Below are 19974 nucleotides of genomic sequence, written 5' to 3' on the forward strand. Positions count from 1 at the left end.
GCAGATGCTAATCTGGTGAACTGGGTTGGTTTCCCCACTCCTCCACATGAAGCCAGCTGGGTGACCTTGGGCTAGTTACAGCTCTGTTAGAGCTCTCTCAGCCGCACCTACCTTGCAGGGTGTCTGTTGTGGGGAGGAGAAGGGAAGGTGATTGTAAACTAGTTGGATTCTTCCTCAAGTGATAAAGTCGGCATATAAAAAACCAACTCTTCTTCTTCTTCTTCTTCTTCTTCTTCTTCTTCTTCTTCTTCTTCTTCTTCTTCTTCTTCTTCTTCTTCTTCTTCTTCTTCTCCTCCTCCTCCTCCTCCTCCTCCTTAACATAAACAAAAGTCACAGGATGACCACAAGACTTAAAGAACCAGGATACTGTAAGGAAACTTCATTTTTCAAATTCAGAATTGGAACGACAAAAACTGGGAATGTTGGCACATATCAAATGTTGGTGCAATCTTTTGTCAGATCTAGTTGGGGTGATTTGCACTATGATCCAGCGAATGGGTTTTTTCTTCAGGCTCAGCTTCTAACTAACAAAGAATTGGGAAAGAATTTCCCTCCTAGTCAGGCTGCTTCATGTATCTGTTTAGGCATTTTAATGCCACATTTCTTCCCAAAGGGGCTCAAACTGGCTTACAGAAACAATGTAATTTAAATAAACAAGATAAACAGTAAAACAAACCCATCCTGGATGAGTCATTTACTGGGCTGGCTACTGGAAGCCACAGGGTAGTAGCCAAGGGCCCTTTGACTTGCTCCTCTGGCCACACCCAGGCCCAAGTACCTACAAGGAGTGGAACATACAAAGTCAGCCTGGGCAGTACTCATCTGCTGCTAACAAGCTAGCAGGCTTTTCCCAGATTCCCTCCCCTGCCAGTTTAACAAGTTGAAGGTGCCAATTTTCCCTTCCTCTGTAGTCTGAGTCCTGTAGTGGAAGAAAATGAGGAAATTATCAAGGGGTGGAAGTTATGAAAACTTTCAAGTTCACAAGGCCTTCAAGTCCTCTGGGAAAAGGGTTACCAACCTCCAGGTGCGTCTGGTTCTCCTGGAATCACAACTGATCCCCATGCCACAGAGATCCGTTTCCCTAGAGGAAATGGCAGCTTTGGATGGCAGATTCTCTGACATCACACCCCCACTCAACTCCCTCTCCTTCGCAAATGTTTCCCTCTCACTGTCCACAAATCTCCAGGAATCTCCCAGGCTGGAGTTGGCAACCCTACTGGAAATGACTTAGGTCTGTCTATACAATATCCTTGGAAGGGAAGGCAGCATGGTATAACCTGCTCTCGTCAGATCTTGAAAGCTAAGAAGGGTCAGTACTTGGAAGGGAGACCACAAAGGAAAACTCTGTAGAGGAAGGCAATGGCAAACCACCTCTGTTTCTCACTTGCCTCGAAAGCCTCTTGCTGGGGTTGCCATAAGTCGGCTGTGACTTGACGGCACTTTACACATACAAACAATTTCCTTATCACATGGAAGATGCTAGAAACAGTCTGTCCTTAGCAGCTTCGGTCTTCCAGGCTGTATCATATAGAGCTGAAGACCACACTAATTGGCTACCGCATCATTGATTCAAACAAACGTATTGTAGAATTTGGTATTCTGAACCATTGGTCTAATATTTTTTTTAAAAAGATGTCACTTAATCCATATTTCCCCATTTCCAAGCCTGTTTTTCATGATTTCAAATATGAAGCAGTCTTGGGGAAGAATATAATTTTAATCTGTACCACAAATCTTTTGGATTAATGGTGACTTCTCAAATCTGTATGTGGACTTCGTCTACCACTGGTGATATTGGCAATGAAGACAAAAGGGCAATTCCATAGGGGAAAATTATACACGTGGAAGGAATGAAAATATCAAGGAGCAAGGCTCCAGAATGAAGACACCTTCAAGTGATCTGTTTCTACTTCTGAATTCAGGGTGAATCCAGAATGAAGACACCTGCATACACATTCAAGCGATCTGTTTCTACTTCTGAATTCAGAGTGCAGTTTCACTTTCTCAAGTGAAAATCAGATTTTATTCCCTGAGTGTATGTGTGAATATAAGCAGAAATTAATTTGCTCCTCAAAACTCTTTTCTGGAGCATTTATATGAGTTCTGCAATCAGTATCTGACACATACCGTTCTCTGATTTCAGTCTTTGATATTTTGAAATTTCAATCTGACAATATTGTATAGTTCACATGCAACAGGATTTATTGGAATGAAATCCCCTCCCCCAACTGAACCATGCTGTAGAACAGGGGTCCTAAACCATTTTGAGCCTGCAGACACCTTCAGCATTTTGCGGCAGGGTGGCGGGCATCACTATAAAATGGCTGCCATGGGAAGTGGAGTCAAGCATGTATACAAACACAAGAAGAAGAGGAATGGGGAATCTAAACACACACACAGAGAGAGAAGAAACCCAAGGAATGATACTACACACGTACAAGAAAATGACCAATGGGTCTCCCTAGCTCTGACCGCCTCACAGTTGATCTATGGGTCTTGTTTACAGGATTCTGGATCCTTTTCCAGTGACTGGTAGAGAGGATCCAAATGAAAAGCCCCTTTATTTGTATGAAGGCAGCCAGCCACTGGTTCTGCCCACACAGTGGCTCTACCTATTTTCTTGAAGCTAGGGTTGCCAACCTCCAGGTACTAGCTTGAGATCTCCTGCTATTACAATTGATCTCCAGCCGATAGAGATCAGTTCCCTGGGAGAAAATGGCTGCTTTGGCAATTGAACTCCAAGGGCATTGAAGTCCCTCCCCTCCCCAAACCCTGCCCTCCCCAAAATCCTCCTGCCAGTGGTGAAGAGGGACCTGGCAACCCTACCTGAAGCACATGGTGGGCTCCTGAGGAACTGCCTGTTGGTGCCTTGGTAGGGTTAGGGAACGCTGCCATAGAAGATAGGATAATATCCCAGTGCTTCACAGCCGATCAAATTTGGATATTTGGTCATGTCACTGGGAAGAGAGGAAGTCAACTTTGAATGAGAGGAGGACAGGGCAATGCCAAGTTTGCAAGAAGATATTTCACAAGGAATGTCAAAAAGTGTTGCCAATGAGACAGGCATTTTTTTGTTTTTACAATAATTTCTGCACACACGTGTGCACGCACACCCAAGCTGTTATAGCTCAGATTTTCAACACGATTGCATTTTTGCTGTAGTATGAATTTGGTCTAATCTGCTGCCTAAAGAAAGCTAGGCTTCCTTCTCTATACAAAAGGGATTACCATTCCTAGCAAGACTAGTGTTGGCCAGCATACATCACGCACAATATTCCTGTGGTTTCTTTCCTCCCCAAGGAGCTGCTGACACATACAAGCATCTTCTGTGAATCCAACGATATCTGCAGGCAGCTTGCCTTTGTGAAATTATCCATGGCAGGAATAATTACAGCAGCCCATGCTGTGAGTTGAGAGAGAGACACACAGAGAGAAAACCAACACAAAAGAAGCTCAACCAGTTCCGGTGACACCCTTTGCCAAGAGTATAAATAGGGACCTGGGGGAGAGGAACCCAGCAGTCGTACTTCATACCCAGCTGTAGCTTTTGCTTCTCTTGGAATCCCCACATCACTGTCACCATGAGCAGTGGGACCAGGCATACAGTTGTGACATCTGCACGCAGCAGCAGTGGAAGCTGCAATCTTGGTGGGGGAAGAATCGGGGTTTCCACGGCCTCCTCTGGACGGCACAACTCCGGCGGGATAGGTGGCGGGACAGCTGACTTCTCCGGCCGGAGCCCCATCGGGGGAGGCTCCCCTTGTTCCCACGGAGCGGGAAGGAGCCATTTTTCAAGCGGCAGCTGCAGCGGGGGGTTTGGTGCTGGGGTACACGTGGTGGGAGGTGGTGGGTTCGGTGCGGGCTCTGTCGGGAGTGCAGTAGGCGGTGCTCACGCAGGCATGGTGGGTGGTGCTCACGCAGGCATGGTGGGTAATGTGATTGGCGGCGCCCATGCTGGTATGATGGGTGGCCATTGTGGCATGGTTGGGGCTATGCCTGCTGGTATGGTCGCTGGCATGGGTTCTGTAATGGCTGGTGGCCATGCGGGCATGATGGGCGCTCCTTGTGCATTTTCCAGTGGTGTGGTTGCCGGCCCTGGTATGGTTGCCGGCCCTGGTATGGTTGCTGGCCCTGGCATGGTTGCTGGCCCTGGTATGGTTGCTGGCATGGGTGGTGACCCGATGTCTTGTGGTGGCATTTTCACTACCCTTGATGGAAAGATGACCATGCAGAACCTCAATGACCGTCTGGCCAGTTACCTAGATAAGGTCCGATGCCTGGAGGATGAAAATGCCATGCTCGAGACCCGGATCAGGGAATTTTATGCTAAACAAGGACCTCTCTCTGAACCAAAGGATTACAGCCATTATCACCAACAAATTGAAGATATTAAGAACCAGGTAAGATATCAAACACCAGGCCATTTTAGTAGTTTTCAGGGAGTCTTGCTCTTTTCTGTTGCAAAGAGACAACCAAGCTTAAACTCAGAGCTGTATCACTGTGCAGATCCCAAATGGAAACTATGTGAAGCCAACATGTGACCATTCCATACAAAAGACGAAGTGTAGAAATCTCTAAAACTGGTCTTTCTTATACAGATTATTCCTATGGGTACAAATTCTATTTCTCCACGAATCTGATATTTTCATTATTTCGTGATTTAAAAACATCTCAGTTTTGACAAAAAGTTAAATTTAGTCAATTTTTTTAAAGAAATGAAACCAACGTTCTCAATTAATTAAACATGTGAGGGCATGTGTTCTTTTAAACCAGAGGTTCCCAAACGGTGCTCTGTGGAGCACTTGGTGCTCTGTGAAACATCTCCTAGTGTTCCATGAAGACATTGGAAAGAAAAATGCTACTGTTAGTATATAGGTGCCAGGTGAAAATTAGTGCTCCGTGATGAATTTCTCTCCTGAAAAGTGCTCCATGGCTCAAAAAGTCTGGGAAACTCTGCTTTAAACAGTTATGGTTTTCAATTTTCAAAATTTAAGCAAATGCTAGATTTAGGATGTCAGTCTTTCGTAGCCTACCCTCTTTAGTGCATGTTTTTATTGCAAGTTTTATGCATTATGCACCATCCCAAATTCTGAAACCAGAGGACAACCAATGAGCAACAGAAACTTCTCTACAAATATGAGATGACTGTGCATAGGATTACTGCATTTTGAAGGATTCAATTTTGCTTCAATTTTTTTTAAAAATGTATTTTTGCAACATTTAGATGGCAGGGTGTGCGTTAAAAATTTCTTGTCAAATCTGGGGAAGGAGAGTTGGCATTCACAAAACATCACCTGACTATGGTTGCAGTCCTAAGGGCACTTTCATGGAGTAAGCTCCATTAAATAACATTAGACTTATTTCTGCTTAAGATTACTCCCCATATGTGTACACAGACAGAAAAGAGAGTTGGGAAAGGGAGCTTATTATTATGCTATGCGTCAACAGCTCCTTCCAAAAACCATATCAGAAATGTTGTATTTGTTTTTGGAATCACTTTTGGGTTTGCATTTTGGTTTTATTAGTTTATGTTAATTACCTCTACCCTGCTTTTCTCCCCAGTGGAGACGCAAAAGCAACTTACAAAATACAAAAATACAATATAGGTGTCTGAGAAAGGTGGGCTATAAACAGGGATGCTAGCCTCCAGGTGGGACCTGGCCACCCTAGCTGTAAGTAAATAAAAGACACAATTTAGACAAATGAAAGAAACCCAGTCCTATACTCCAACATCCTGGCCTAGTCCTGTTTCCATTGGCACAGCTCTTGGAGGGCTATGAGCTGGGGTCTAAGAGCCAAGGACCAAGAGCCCTTAGGTTCTTGCCCTCAGGCTCATGCCTCTGGCCGTGCCCAAGCTAAACACCTGTAATATGGAAGGGACAGAAGCTCAGCACAGATTTCCATTGGTAGGGTTAATAATACTTAGTATTTACGAGCCTTCCAAGTGTGTCACATATGTTATCAGATGATTTATGTTGTTGACTGTGCAATTTAAGCACCGCAGCTAATAATTTTCTTTTGCCTGGAGCAAATGACAGCCTCATTGTTTTCATTTTATGTATGAGCATTTGTGTGGTGCATTCACCTCTCAAGCTAGTTAACAGGCAGTAGGGTAGAATCTCATGCTGAAGGTGTTAAGAAAGAGTTGTATTGATTCTCACAAGGAACTGTAATGGCCTGATATCCTGAGGTTCAGTTGCGCACTGATGTCCAACTGTTATAATTTGTGCACCTTGACTATACATTGGAATGCAGCTGGTGGTAGACTGACAGTAATTTACATTAGATTACCAATCCCCTGGTAAACCTTAATCCCAGACCTTTGCACGAAGTGGGAAAACTGCGAGTAGAGCCATAACCGGTATCTCCTAACTTAATCTCTCCCCAGCTCATTTGCACAAGCGTGGAAAACAACAAACTCCTTCTGTGCATTGACAACAGCAAGCTGACTGCTGATGACTTCCGAACCAAGTGAGTATTTTCCCACAAAGCAAGGGGCACTACGGAACAAAGGATATGACTGGGGGAACTCTATGTCATGCGAGTTGGCTACTGCAGAGGATGTATGGAGTGGCGATTTTGGTTCTTTCAGGCTTCTGCAAGTGGGAGGTGCCTTGTACTGAAACAATGTATGGGGCTTTAGAGCAGAGGCTGTTGGGTGCAGGGGAGAGGAGTGCCTGCCCATGATGGGATGTAACAGCAGTCCGACATGGTTGTTGGCAGAGGAGCCATCTTATTCATTGAACATCTGTCTGTCTCTTTTATATATTCTTTAGTGATTCTAGTTTTTATCTGGAACTGGTCAATTGACCGTAATAAATATATTGTACTGTATTGTACTGTATTGTATTGTATTGTATTGTATTGTATTGTATAGAGATTCTGGAAGTACGACAATAAGAGCACGTGGGGTGTGCTCCCCTCTATACCTAGGTCTAAACTTGCCGCAATCCCTCCCAATGTACTTTGATTTTCTGATAATCTCGCGATACAGATGATTATTTATGTTGGCTAGACTGAATGCCATCCCATCAGGGGAGTTAATAGCTTGTTTAAATAGGATACCATACTGTGAGAGAGTATGTCAGTGTGGTTCTGACTAAATAGGCACTCTTCAGCATTTCTTGTTTAGCTGTGACTTGCTCAACAAGGCTAGAGACAGATGGATAAAGCCTTTCATTCAGGAATTTGTCTCTGAACTGGATAATCTGAGGGTTCTTTTAGCAGGGGAGGATTTTAATACTACATTGGCAGTTGCCAAATTTCCTTCCCAGTCAATTAAGATTAAAAAATACTAATTTCCTTATGGGTTATTTAGATAGTTCCTTTTTTTTTGGTCTCAGTGTGACATCGTTCAGGGCCGAATTGGCCACATGAACAGTATCATTAAAGTATATTCTTTAGTGTCTAACCACAGGGGGCATTTCTCTCACAGTACAGGAATGCTGGTTTTAAAAGCTCACGAAAGCTTGAAATATTGGTTGGGGTGAAACAGTGGCCATTCCTGGAAGAAGGATCTAGGTTGTAACCTGGCATCGGGTTCTTACACTGTGCTCCTTGTGCCATAGGTATGAAACTGAATGTTGCCTCCGTCAGAACGTGGAGGCCGATATTAATGGCTTACATCAAATCCTGGACCAGCTGACAGCCTGCAGAGCTGACCTGGAGATACAATGCGAGAATCTGCAGGATGAACTGTGTAGCTTGAAGAAGAACCATGAGGAGGTGAGGGACATTGTCTTCTCGATTTATGAGGTCTAACTGGAACACTTGACGTAACATTTTCCCGAGTCCAGATGCTTGAAGTTTGAGAATAATCTTTTCAGATGTAGAAAGATGTTCTGCATGGCAGAATCTACAGATGTGGTAACATTATAGTACGGCCAGTTCTATCAAGGGTTAGAGGCTCATGACCCAAACCGTCCAGCGTTCAAGCTGTATGCAAACGCACATACACATGCAGGTATAAGCCAGAGATTCTGGACCAAATTCCTCACAGCAGCATTAACTTTCCTTTTTTTACCCCCTGTTCGTAGACCAAGGTCTTGAACAATAAAACCATAAAACTTAAATAAGACTCATATCTAAAAACACCAAATCTTCTCTTCAGCCTCTAAAAAAGGAGTTAACAAAATAGGTACACTGAGGGTCAGTGTTCTCTAAGAGGAACTGAACGTTTCTTCTTTGAAAATCACCCAGAGTTGTTTTCTGTCATATCCAGTTTTGCTGGCTTGTGGAGCTCTGTTTTATAGACCACTCCCAGTTGTGTCAAACATTTACAGTTAGAAGTTGACCAATATAGAAACAAGGAGATTCATTGAAATCCAGATATGACAGGTGTAACAATTGCTAAAAGTGCTCAATTAGGCCTACCTAAGGACCATTTGCAAAAGGAAGCTGTCCAAGGTGATGCTGGGCCCAGGGATCACTGGAGAAATACATGCTAGTTTCTTAGGAGGAGTTTAGGATGAGAAACTGGTCTTGCAGAACACTAATAACTAACAAAATGGCTGTCCTTTCCTTTGTTTGGGGACCTCCTGGCCATCACTGGCCCACCAGGAACGTTCCCTGTAAGTTAAATGGCGGCCCACCCGTGCGCTGGGTGTAGGATGGAAGATGAGTAATGCAAGGGGCAGAGGAGAAATCACCATGGTGATGGCTATTTCATCTGGCTTATGTTCTTCCTGTAGGAAATAACCTGTCTGAAGAACCAATCAACTGGTGATGTTAATGTAGAAGTCAATGCCTGCCCTGGTCCGGATCTGAGGAAGATCCTAGAAGAGATGAGGTGCAAGTACGAATCGATGATTGAAGCCAACCGTAAAGAAGTTGAAACCTGGTATGGATCCAAGGTAAGACTACATCGTAACAAATCCGCAGCATGGGGTCATGCTGCACTGGAGACAGTAATGGAGGCCACTACAATTTTGGACACAGCAAGCACCTCCTTGATGGGAGAGGAGAAGGGGTTGTGGTTCAGTGGTAGATCCATCTGTTCTGTAGGTCCCAACTGCAAATCCTCAACATCTACAGTCAGAGGACCAGGCAGTACATCTCTACTTGAAACCTTGGAGAGATGCTGCTAGATAGAGTAGACAATACTGGGCTTGATAGACTTTGGTTCAGTAGAAAGCAACTCCATTTTATATTGATGAACTCCCTTTAGTTTATGAAAGAGGCTATGGCTCATTGGTAGAGCATCAGCTTTTCATACAGAATGTCCCAGGTTTGGCCCCCAGCATCTCCAGTTCATCAGGATCAGGCAATAGGTGATTTGAAAGGTCTCTACTTGAGATCCTGGAAAACTGCCACCGGACAATACTGGGCTTGATAGACTAGTTGGATTCTGACTCAGTATAAGGCAAGTTCATATGTTTGTGAGAGGTGTAATGGACATCTGCACATTACAATTCTGCTTATTACAGATTGAGGAGGTGAATCGTGATGTTTGCACCAGCAGTCAGGAGATTGAACAGAGCAACAATAAGGTCACTGAGCTGAGACGCCAACTGCAAGCCCTGGAGATTGACTATGAAGCCCAATGCAGCCTGGTAAGAGAGATCCAAACAGTTGCTGCCTCACAAGAGACAGAAGTTGATCGGGTTAGGGTGTGACAAATGATGGCAGGCAGGGACAGGACCCATGAATGTACATGTGCCACATTTCCTGTGAAGGGGTAGTCACACAGCATCTCTGCTCCAAACACCTCTGAGTAGAAGGTGTTGCTGACATCATGTCATTGGGTATTCCCAGTGCTCGCCTTCGAATCTTTTGACAGTATCTACAAAACGTTGCCAGTAGGTACAAAACCAAGATCATTTTACAGAGCATGGTACATTCTGGATCCTTGATTTTCTCTTCAGGGGTTGGGAAACCTTGGGAGCAAAATTCACTAGAGACAAAATGAGAAGATGGAGGGTTCCAGGATGGACCACTTCTCTTTCAAATGATCTGGCAAAACTTGGAATGGTGACGAATTCTTAAAGAAAGGATTTAAACACATATCTGTTTTTCTGCACCAGCGTAAAGCAGACTGTTCTTTCCTTTCAGCCAACCTTTCAGCGACTTGTTTTCAGGTGATATAGGGGGGAAATGAATACTAACAAAAGTGCCATAAATGGAATAGCGATATAATTGAGACACATACCTAAAGGGTACTGTCGCACATATCGAATAATACACTTCCAATGCACTTTGCAGCTGGATTTTACTGTGTAAAATGGCAAAATCTACTTGCAAATGATCGCATTGAAAGTGGATTGAAAGGGCATTATTCAGTGTGTGTGAAAGAGCACTTTAATTATAAAACAACCAGAAAAGCCAGAAATAAAGATCAGCTTAAGGGGGTGGAAGACTTTTCTCCTGGGGTTGTTTTCCACATTCATAAGCATCACATGCAATGCAGCAGCAGGAGGGAGTAATTTGTCTAGGTACAGGAGCTACTAAGTCAAACACCAGGCTTGTCAATGGAATTTGTTCACATGCTACCAGCCATCCAGTCTACAATGAAAAAAGTGTAGCGAAATCAAGAAATACACATGCATGTGTGAACCAGTTTTACAGCTTGGCTTCGCTGCAAACGCAAGCATTTCACACAAGGATGAATCCTTGTTTCTCCAGCTCTTTGTTCTTAACCCCATCAGTGGGCTGAAAATGAAAATCGTGGCTTTGCTGTGGTGCAGCCAGATTCGAAGCCCAGCTCGCTTAAGGAGTTTCATCTTCAGTTTTATACGTTTTACCTGGAGGCTGGCATCCCTACCTCCTCATGCTTGGGCTACCAGCTCATGCCCTATGAGGAAAGGCTGAGGGAGTCGGGAATGTTTAGTCTGGAGAAGAGGAGGCTGAGGGGGGACAGGATTGCTCTCTTTAAGTATTTGAAGGGCTGTCACTGAGAGGAGGGCAGAGAGCTGTTCCTGTTGGCAGCAGAGGATAGGACTCGCAATAATGGGTTTAAATTGCAGGCGGAGAGGTAGCGGGTGGATATTAGGAAAAACTTTTTTACAGTAAGAGTTGTTCGACAGTGGAATCAGCTACCTAGGGAGGTGGTGAGCTCCCCCTCACTGGCAGTCTTCAAGCAGAGGCTGGACAACCACTGGCATTGAGCCTGTATAGCCCCTTCCAACTCTATGATTCTATGCTGGCCCTAAGCTTGTGTGGAGCTTTGACCACCACCCCACCCACCCAGAGCAGAATGTAGGCTGCTTGCTCATGGTGACTTGTTGTCCCCTTCGCCAAAGGTGGTTCTGGTGGGGACGTACACCCTGTGAGGACAGAGGCCTGGGGGGGGGGGGAAGAGAAATTGGCCTACTGGGTCTTTCCCTAGTGGCCTCAATGGCCAATCTCCCCCATTTACCCTGTTCCTATTCCTCCCTCCTGGCCTTGCAACCCATGTGTGAGAGAGTTAGTGATGCCAGCCTCCAGGTAGGAACTGGGGATCATCCAGAATTACAGCTCATCTCCAGACTACAGAGATCAGTTCCTCTGGAGAAAATGGATGCTTGGGAGGGTGGACTCTACAGCACTGTACCTCATTGAGGTCCCTGTACTTCACTGGCTCCATCTCCAAACCTCCAGGAGTTTCCCAACCTTAGGGTGGCCAGCTTTGGGTTGGGAAATACCTGGAGATTTTTGGGGTGGAGCCTGAGGAGAGTGGGGAATGGGGGGGGAGGGGCTTCAATGCCATAGAGTCCAATGGCCAAAGCGGCCATTTTCTCCAGGTGAACTGATCTCTATTGGCTGGAGATCAGTTGTAACACCAGGAGATCTCCAGCTACTACCTGGAGGTTGGCAAACCTACCCAACCTGGATCGGGCAACCCTACCCCCCATCCCCTGCCCCTCCCTTGCCCATTTTGCACAATCTTAGCATTCCAAGTGGAAGGCTAGATGCTCTAAAATAGAAACTGTGCTCTGTTTGACTTTGTAGAGGGACACCTTGGAAGCCTCGCTGGGCGAAACGGAGCATCGCTACAACAGCCACTTGGCTGATCTTCAGGAACGCATCTCTGCCCTGGAGCAACAGCTGGCAGAGCTCCGGGCCGAAATGGAGTGCCAGAACCAGGAATACACGGAGCTCCTTGACGTCAAAAGCCGGCTGGAGCAGGAGATTGCCACCTACCGCTGCCTGTTGGAGGGTGGACAGCATGACATTGTGTAGGTAGCATGCAGGGGCTGCAGGCCTTCAATATACCAGAGAACATACATTAACCAAAACCATAGCTTACTGGGCATTGTCAGTAAGTAGCTCAAAGCTTTGGGGTGGCCTGCCTATAAGGATGAGGAGTGGCCAGGGAGAAGCTTTTCTCCCTCTCTCATAATACTAGAACACGGGGTCATCTGCTGAAGCTGGAGGGTGAGAGATTCAAAACAGATAAAAGGAAGGATTTCTTCACATGATGGATAGTTAAATTGGGGAACTCCCTGCCCCAGGATGTGGTGATGGCAGCCAACTTGGAATGCTTTAAGAGGGGAGTGGACATGTTCATGGAGGCAATCCATGGCTACTAGTCAAAATGAATACTAGTCATGATGCATACCTATTCTCTACAGTCTCAGAGGAGCATGCCTCTTATATTAGGCGCTGTGAAACACAGGCAGGACAATGCTGCTGCAGTTGTCTTTGTTTGTGGCTTCCTGGTTGGCCACTGTGTGAACAGACTGCTGGACTTGATGGGCCTTGGTCTGACCCAGCATGGCTTTTCTTATGTTCTTATCACTTGCAGCGCAATCCTAAACAGTTACACCCTTCTCAGCCCATCAAAATCAACTGGTTTAGGAGGGCAGGAATAAAGTAGACTCCTTTGAAATGTGGTGTTGGAGGAGAGTGTTACGGGTACCGTGGACCGCCAAAAAAACAAATCAGTGGGTTATAGATCAAATCAAGCCTGAACTGACCCTAGAAGCTAAAATGACTAAACAGAGGCTGTCGTATTTTGGTCACATTATGAGAAGGCAAGAGTCACTAGAAAAGAGAGTCATGCTAGGAAAAGTTGAGGGCAGCAGGAAAAGAGGAAGACCCAACAAGAGATGGATGGGACTCAATAAAGGAAGCCACAGCCCTCAGTTTGCAAGACCTGAGCAAGGCTGTCAAAGATAGGACATTTTGGAGGACTTTCATTCATAGGGTTGCCATGAGTCGGAAGCGACTTGACGGCACTTAACACACACACACACATACACACACACACACAGTTCTATTCAGAACTGCACTGTTAGTATCCAACACATGGGAGATAAACGGTCCAGATGCACACGCTCCAGCATTCATTTTTGGATGCAGATGTGGTTCTCACATGATCTGTTTTATTTCTTTCACTTGGATGATTCCCTTCCTCTGGCAAGCTCGGCATGTCTTATGTTGCATATGGTTGCCAGGTAATCTCCCCTCCAGCCCACTGATGGAGCCACAGGAGCTTAGCTTCAGCAGTAGAGCAGCGTCAGGTGCGTCTCTTTTAGCGTCTCTTTTAGCAGGTACCTAGAGGAGCCCATGATTCTTGTGTCCATCATTTCCTCTGCTATTAACGGACGGCACCGACTGGGAATGAAAACAAGCTGATGGCCAACGGGCCAAGCTGGAGCTCTTGTTACTCAAAAATACTACTTTTCAGAAATGTCTTGATTTAAAACATTTATTAGTCACCTTTCTCTCTTGCAGAGCTTAAGGCAGCTTGCAATAGAAATAAAATGACTATTAAAAAACCCAAAATAGAAACAGTATAAATAAAACAACGATTATAAAAACACACAAAAAGCCACACTTTCAAAACTCCAGTTAGGACTACCAGTAAATAAAACCGGTATCTGTCAAAAGCAGTCCTAAATGAAACTGTCTTCAGCCTCCTCCTGAAGATCGAGAGTGGGGAGGCCAGGCAAACCTCCCTGAGGAGGTTGTGCTATAAACGTGGGGCTGCCACTGAAAAGGCCATCTCTCATGTGCCCACCAGAGAAGTGTGTTGATTTGCAAGACAGGAGGGTTTCTCTCTGTGATCTTAATTCCTTGGCAAGGACATATGGGAGAACGAGGTTCCAAGTCATGTAGGGCGTTAAACGACAGAACCAGCTCCTTGTATTGGGCTCAGGAGTGCATTGTTAGCCAATGTAATTAGGGTTGCCAGGTCCCTCTTCACCACCGGTGGGAGGTTTTTGGGGTGAAGGCCAAGGAGGGCTGGATTTGGGGAGGGGAGGGACTTTAATGCCATAGAGTCCAATTGCCAAAGCGACCATTTTCTCCAGGTGAACTGATCTCTATCGGCTGGAGGTCAGTTGTAATAGCAGGAGATCTTCAGCCACCACCTGGAGGTTGGAAACCCTATGTGTAATTGCTGTGGTATTGGAGTCATATGCTACCAGTAGCTGGCCTCGGCTAGCAGTCCAGCTGCATCATTGTGTACTAACTGCAGCTACCAAACAATCTTCAAGGGTAGCCCCAATTAGAGGGCATTGCAATATTCCAGTCTAGATGTAACTATGTAATTGGTGACATTGATCAGAATTCTTTCTTCTTCTTGCAGAGGAGGAGCAGGAGGAGCAGGAACTGCTAGAGCCAGTGGTGGGTCGAGCAGTGGACGATCCGGAGAGGTTCGGACATCCCATACTTACATGACACATTCTGCGGGGCATTCATACCATGGAGGCCACGTACACCATTAGGTCTCAAGAAGGGAGTACATGAGGTGAGGACTGCCTTTTCTTCTAGCCCATGATTCTAGACAAAAGAGGTGAAAAGAGGGACTTTGTCACTGTGTCACATGCATAGGGTTGCCAGCTACATGTTGGGAAATACCTGAAGATTTTGGGGGCAGAGCCTGAGGAGGGCAGGGTTTGGAAAGGGGACTTCAATGCCATAGAGTCCAATTGCCAAAGCAGCCATTTCCTCCGGGTGAACTGATCTCTATCGGCTGGAGATCAGTTGTAATAGCAGGAGATCTCCAGCTAGTACCTGGAGGTTATACTCTATAAAGACAGCAGTATTAGACCAAGGTAACGTTGCGAAATGGTACTATATTATATTTACAGTGAACACTCTAACATAAGCAATTCTTATATTCAGCTTTGCTTATTTAAACCAAACAAAAAAACCTTCAAACTTTTAGAAGCATTTTCCATATATGTTCCATTCACAGTTGTAAAGAGTTCAATTTTGTGTTGAAGAGTGCATACGTGGAACTGTATCCTGTTTGTTGCATCTTGTGATGCAAGGTTGGGGTCTCTCAAACAATCCAGTCCGGGCGGCGTGTTTTACAGGGGTCCGGATAATTTTCGCCCTGTTTCGACCCTTTGTCTTCATCAGAACATGTCCAAGGCAGTTAGTGTATCTGCTCTTGCGAAAGGAGTAACTCAGTGTTTTCTCTTCTAAAAGTTTGAAGTTTTTTTTGGGGGGGGGGGGGTTAAATAAGCAAAGCTGAATATAAGAATTGCTGATGTTAGAATTTTCACTGTAAATATAATGTAGCACCTTTTTGCAACGTTACTTTGGTCTAATATTGCTGTCTTTATAGAGTATAACCAACATTACAGCAGGCTGATTACTTGTTTTACCATTACCTGGAGGTTGGCAACCCTAGAGGACAGGTTAGTGTAGCAACAGGCGAAACTGACCAATGCAAAAAATAGAAACAGGAAGTCGATAAGGGGCAAAGGGGAGGATTAGCCAATGATACTTTCAAAATTGTATAAGAACAGCAATTTTGTGTAAGAACAGCTGGTTTTATGATACCAGCTCAAGAGCCTGGCTTTGACATGATAATTCCAGAGGGGCAGTCGTGTTGGTCTGTCACAGCAAAAATAATAAAATAAAATAAAATAAACGTGAGTCTGGTGTAGGCTTACCAGGTCGGTCCTCTGCTCCAGCGGGAGGTTTTTTGGGTGGAGGTGAGTTCACGCGTGCATACGCACGGCCGCGCTGATGTGATCGTGGCACTTCTGGTTTACTTCCGGAAGTGCCGCATCGCAACAAGGCCTTTACCACTCAAACTGGGAGTTTGAGTGGTAAACGGCCCCTTGCGATGCGGCACTTCCGGTTTACAACCGAAAGTGTCATGGCGCCTCAGACAGGTTGCCCCCCGACCCTCAGTTGGTCGGCAGGCAGCCAGGTGGTTGGCGGGGGTTTGCACGTCACCACCTGGCATTTGGCAAGTCCAGTCTGGTGGTAAAGATAAAGGTTGTCAGTATCCTGGTCAAGCACTGGGTCATTACTGACCCATGAAATCATGTTTACTAGGTAGACTTTCTCTACAGGGTGGTTTGCCAGTTCCTTCCCCAGTCTTCTACACTTAACCCCCAGCAAGCGGAGTACTCATTTTAATGACCTGGGAGGGATGAAAGGCTGAGTCAACTTTGAAGGCCCCATGACCCTTAGCATAGCCTTTTTTGGGTGCTCAAGAGGGCCCCTCCTCTCTTCTCCACCAGAAGAAAAGCTGGTTGGATCCAACCCATGGACTTTTACATTTCCTGTTTGATTTAAATACTTATGAACTGCACTGCTGAATAGCCACAGTAACTAAATGCTGTCATTTTTACTCTTTCCCAAGGAACTGATGGAGAATGGACAGTTCTAAGATAACCTGGGCACCTCCCGGTGAAAGATCCACTTAGCAGATGTAATCCTTTCCCCCAGACAAGCATCCCTAGTAGTTCCTCCAAGCTGCTGCTGGTGCGTCCATCAACAGTTTCCCGCAAGGGCATGCCGATGCCTCTCCCATCCGACTTTCCATTATTCTGCATAAAGTCTTTCAAATCACTGTTTCTTTCCCAGAAGCATCAGTGCCGTGGTTAGTTCTTTACTGACCACTGAAAACTAAAGAAGAAGTCTCAAATAAATCTCCGCTTTTCTCTTGACACCAACAGACGTCTGTGTGTGCCAAATATTTCTTAACAAAACTGAAAGCATCACATTAACGAAGTCACAAACCGGAAATATAGGTAATTCATCACATTGTGGCCGTATGCTCACATTCAACGCCTGGACTAATTTTAATCTTCCCTCAAAGGGTACAAAGTCTGGTCTGTATGAATGCTAGCGTGTGTGTTTGCGAATGCGCACCTGACTAAACACGAAAGTATGCATTTATGCAACTTAAGGACACCTGTACGTTTTCACCAACTGGGCAACGGACATGTTGGGAGGGGGGCTTTTCTAGTGAGAAAACAGGGGAGGAAATTTTTTCATTTCCCTCCATTTTTTTCATTGATAAGGCAGCCTATAAGCGATACTTGTAAAATACACCCACACCACAACATCATTTAAAATATTACTGGAAGAAGCCTTCATGTGTAGCTGAGACCTGTGGCTATATGTCTGCCAAGATATTTCTGGTTCTCCTTCCAGTTAGAAGCAAAGTGTACTATCCTAAACTGTGTGTAGAGGTTTTGGCCTACAAAGTGCCGAAGTCCACAGAGGTCTCTATTCTTGTTCCATCATCAGGCACCACAAATGGCAGGCCCTCCAAGAGAACTTTTCAGTTTGCTCCGTTTTAAAAGAAGAAGAAGAGTTGGTTTTTATATGCCGACTTTCTCTACCACTTAAGGGAGACTCATACCAGCTTACAATCACCTTCCCTTCCCCTCCCCACAACAGACACCCTGTGAGGTAGGTGAGGCTGAGAGAGTGTAACTAGTCCAAGCTCACCCAGCTGGCTTCATGTGTAGGAGTAGGGAAATAAATCCAATTCACCAGATTAGCCTCTGCTGCTCATGTGGAGGAGTGGGGAATCAAACCTGGTTCTCCAGATCAGAGTCCACCGCTCCAAACCACTGCTCTTAACCACTACACCACACAATTTACATGCATCAAAACTGGAAACAAAACTCTGCCTTGACAGAGATCAGGGCTGTTTATGAAGCTTTTTGAGGATACAAGTGAACATCAGGGCTGAGAAGAAGAAGGGTTGGTTTTTACATGGCTTCATGTGGCGGAGTGGGGAAACCAACCCGGTTCACCAGATTACAGTCCACCGCTCCTAACCACTACACCACGCTGGCTAAAAGTTAGAAGTGGTAGCAGCAGACTATTTAAACCCAGATCTGCGCCATCACAAATAAAGTCGGGTGGGATGGGGGTCAAAGCAAAAGGGGCACAAAGGTGAGGGGAGCTGAAACTTCCATTCTCTTGCCATTTGCCTCTTGGTAATCTGTCCCTTCCCCTCGATCGTTTTTCTCCCAACTGAGCTAACCTGTACAGTATTAGAACTCAGGTGAGGAGAATAGAGGCTGTCTTTCTTCCCCCAACTCCAGCTTGCTATATTTTCACACACATCACTACCATCCTTAGGGTCGCCTGCTCTGGGCTGGAAAAGACTTGGAGATTTTGGGGGTGGAGCCTGAGGAGTGCAGGGTTTGAGGAGAGGAGGGACTTCAATGGGGTATGCCATAGAGTCAACCTTCCAGAGCAGCCATTTTCTCCAGGTGAACTGATCTTTGTTGCCTGGAGATCAGATGTAATAGAGGGAGATCGCCAGCCACAACCTGGAGGTTGGCAGCCCTACTCACAAAAATACTCATGAGTAAGCACTTGCTCACACATAAGTCTTTACTCCAGCAGGCTTTAGGGTCTGTTATTGGCTGGGGGAATGTTTCAAGTAGGGTTGCCAGGTCCCTCTTCGCCATCGGTGGGAGGTATTTGGGGCGGAGCCTGAGGAGGGTGGGGTTTGGGGAAGGGAGGGACTTCAATGCCGTAGAGTCTAATTGCCATAGCAGCCATTTTCTCCAGGTGAACGGATCTCTTTCAGCTGGAGATCAGTTGTAATAGCAGGAGATCTCCAGCTACTACCTGCAGGTTGGCAACCCTAGTTGCAAACTACAACACCTCATCTTTTCCCAGCTGCCCCCTGCCTTAATGACTGGGCTGCTCCCTGGTCAGTTCACCCTTTGGTTTGGTCCCTGCCATTTTGTGCCTTCTTAGAGCTTGGGCTTTGGTCCTGAGTCATAGATGTGTTGGATGTCCCAAGTAGAAGAAGAACATGCATCTGACTCAAGGTGACCCCATTCACGGGGCATTCTAGGTAGGAGATGAGCAGAGGTGGTTTGCCATTACCTTTCTCCACATAGCAACCCCAGCTTTCCTTGAAGAAGAAAAAGTAGAAGAGTTGGTTTTTATATGCCGACTTTCTCTACCACTTAAGGGAGACTCAAACTGGTTTATGATCACCTTCCCTTCCCTGCAACAGACACCCTGTGAGGCTGAGAGAGCTCTAAGAGAGCTGTGACTTGCCCAAGGTCACTCAGCTGGCTTCGTGTGTAGGAGTGGGGAAACCAACTGGGTTCACCAGATTAGCATCCGCTGCTCATGTGGAGGAGTGGGGAATCAAACCTGGTTCTCCAGATCAGAGTCCATCTTGGTGGTCTGTCATCCAAATACTGTCTGTAGCCAGCCTGCTTAGCTCTCATGCTCTGCCAAGCTCAGGATAAACTGGGTTAGCATTTGTAAGCAAAGTTTTCAAAGCTTTTGTAAGTCAAGTGTTTATGCTACCATGTCTGCTTACAACAACCCTATAATGTATATCAGTATTATGACCCCTGCACCGAAAACGGAGGACTGAAGTCATGAGAGCAGTGGTTTGCCTAAAGCCTCCTAGAGTGTTGACAAAGCAGGATTCACACCAGGGACTTGCTTAATTGTAACTATACCATATTATGCTAGCTGTCCCATTCTACTTTCCTATTGTTTTTTTAACACCCAGCTAGTGGAGACTTCTGGAGTACTCCAAACATTGCACACTGTGTTGTGTTATTTTGTTTGCTTTTAATAAAGTGTGTTACACAGATTTGCTTTTTGGATTTTACTTTTGGTTACTTGGAATTTCTATCCAATAAATAAGTGGAAATTGTGTTCCTCTGAGAATGTCCAATCCTCCATGGGGAATTATAATGCACATAAATCTCTGACTTTTGTCTTATGGGTTTCTGGGGTTTTTCCTGTTGTTATTCTGTCTCTCACAGCTACAATAAACCTACCATTAAAATTATGGACTGGTCATTT

General features: G+C 45.4%; 1 protein-coding gene across 1 annotated transcript; it reads left to right on the forward strand.

Annotated features, from left to right (window-relative positions):
* The first annotated feature begins 3581 nt into the window (after positions 1–3581).
* On the forward strand, positions 3582–16577 carry LOC130490978 (keratin, type I cytoskeletal 19-like). Its single transcript, XM_056864803.1, has 8 exons — positions 3582–4400; positions 6389–6471; positions 7569–7725; positions 8691–8852; positions 9426–9551; positions 11926–12152; positions 14510–14671; positions 16529–16577. Exons 1-7 carry the CDS (start codon positions 3582–3584, stop codon positions 14646–14648), a joined length of 1713 nt encoding a protein of 570 aa, XP_056720781.1. The 3' UTR covers positions 14649–14671; positions 16529–16577.
* The last annotated feature ends 3397 nt before the right edge of the window (positions 16578–19974 follow it).

The sequence above is a fragment of the Euleptes europaea genome, chromosome 18 (assembly GCF_029931775.1).
Source record: "Euleptes europaea isolate rEulEur1 chromosome 18, rEulEur1.hap1, whole genome shotgun sequence".
Classification (NCBI taxonomy): domain Eukaryota; kingdom Metazoa; phylum Chordata; class Lepidosauria; order Squamata; family Sphaerodactylidae; genus Euleptes; species Euleptes europaea.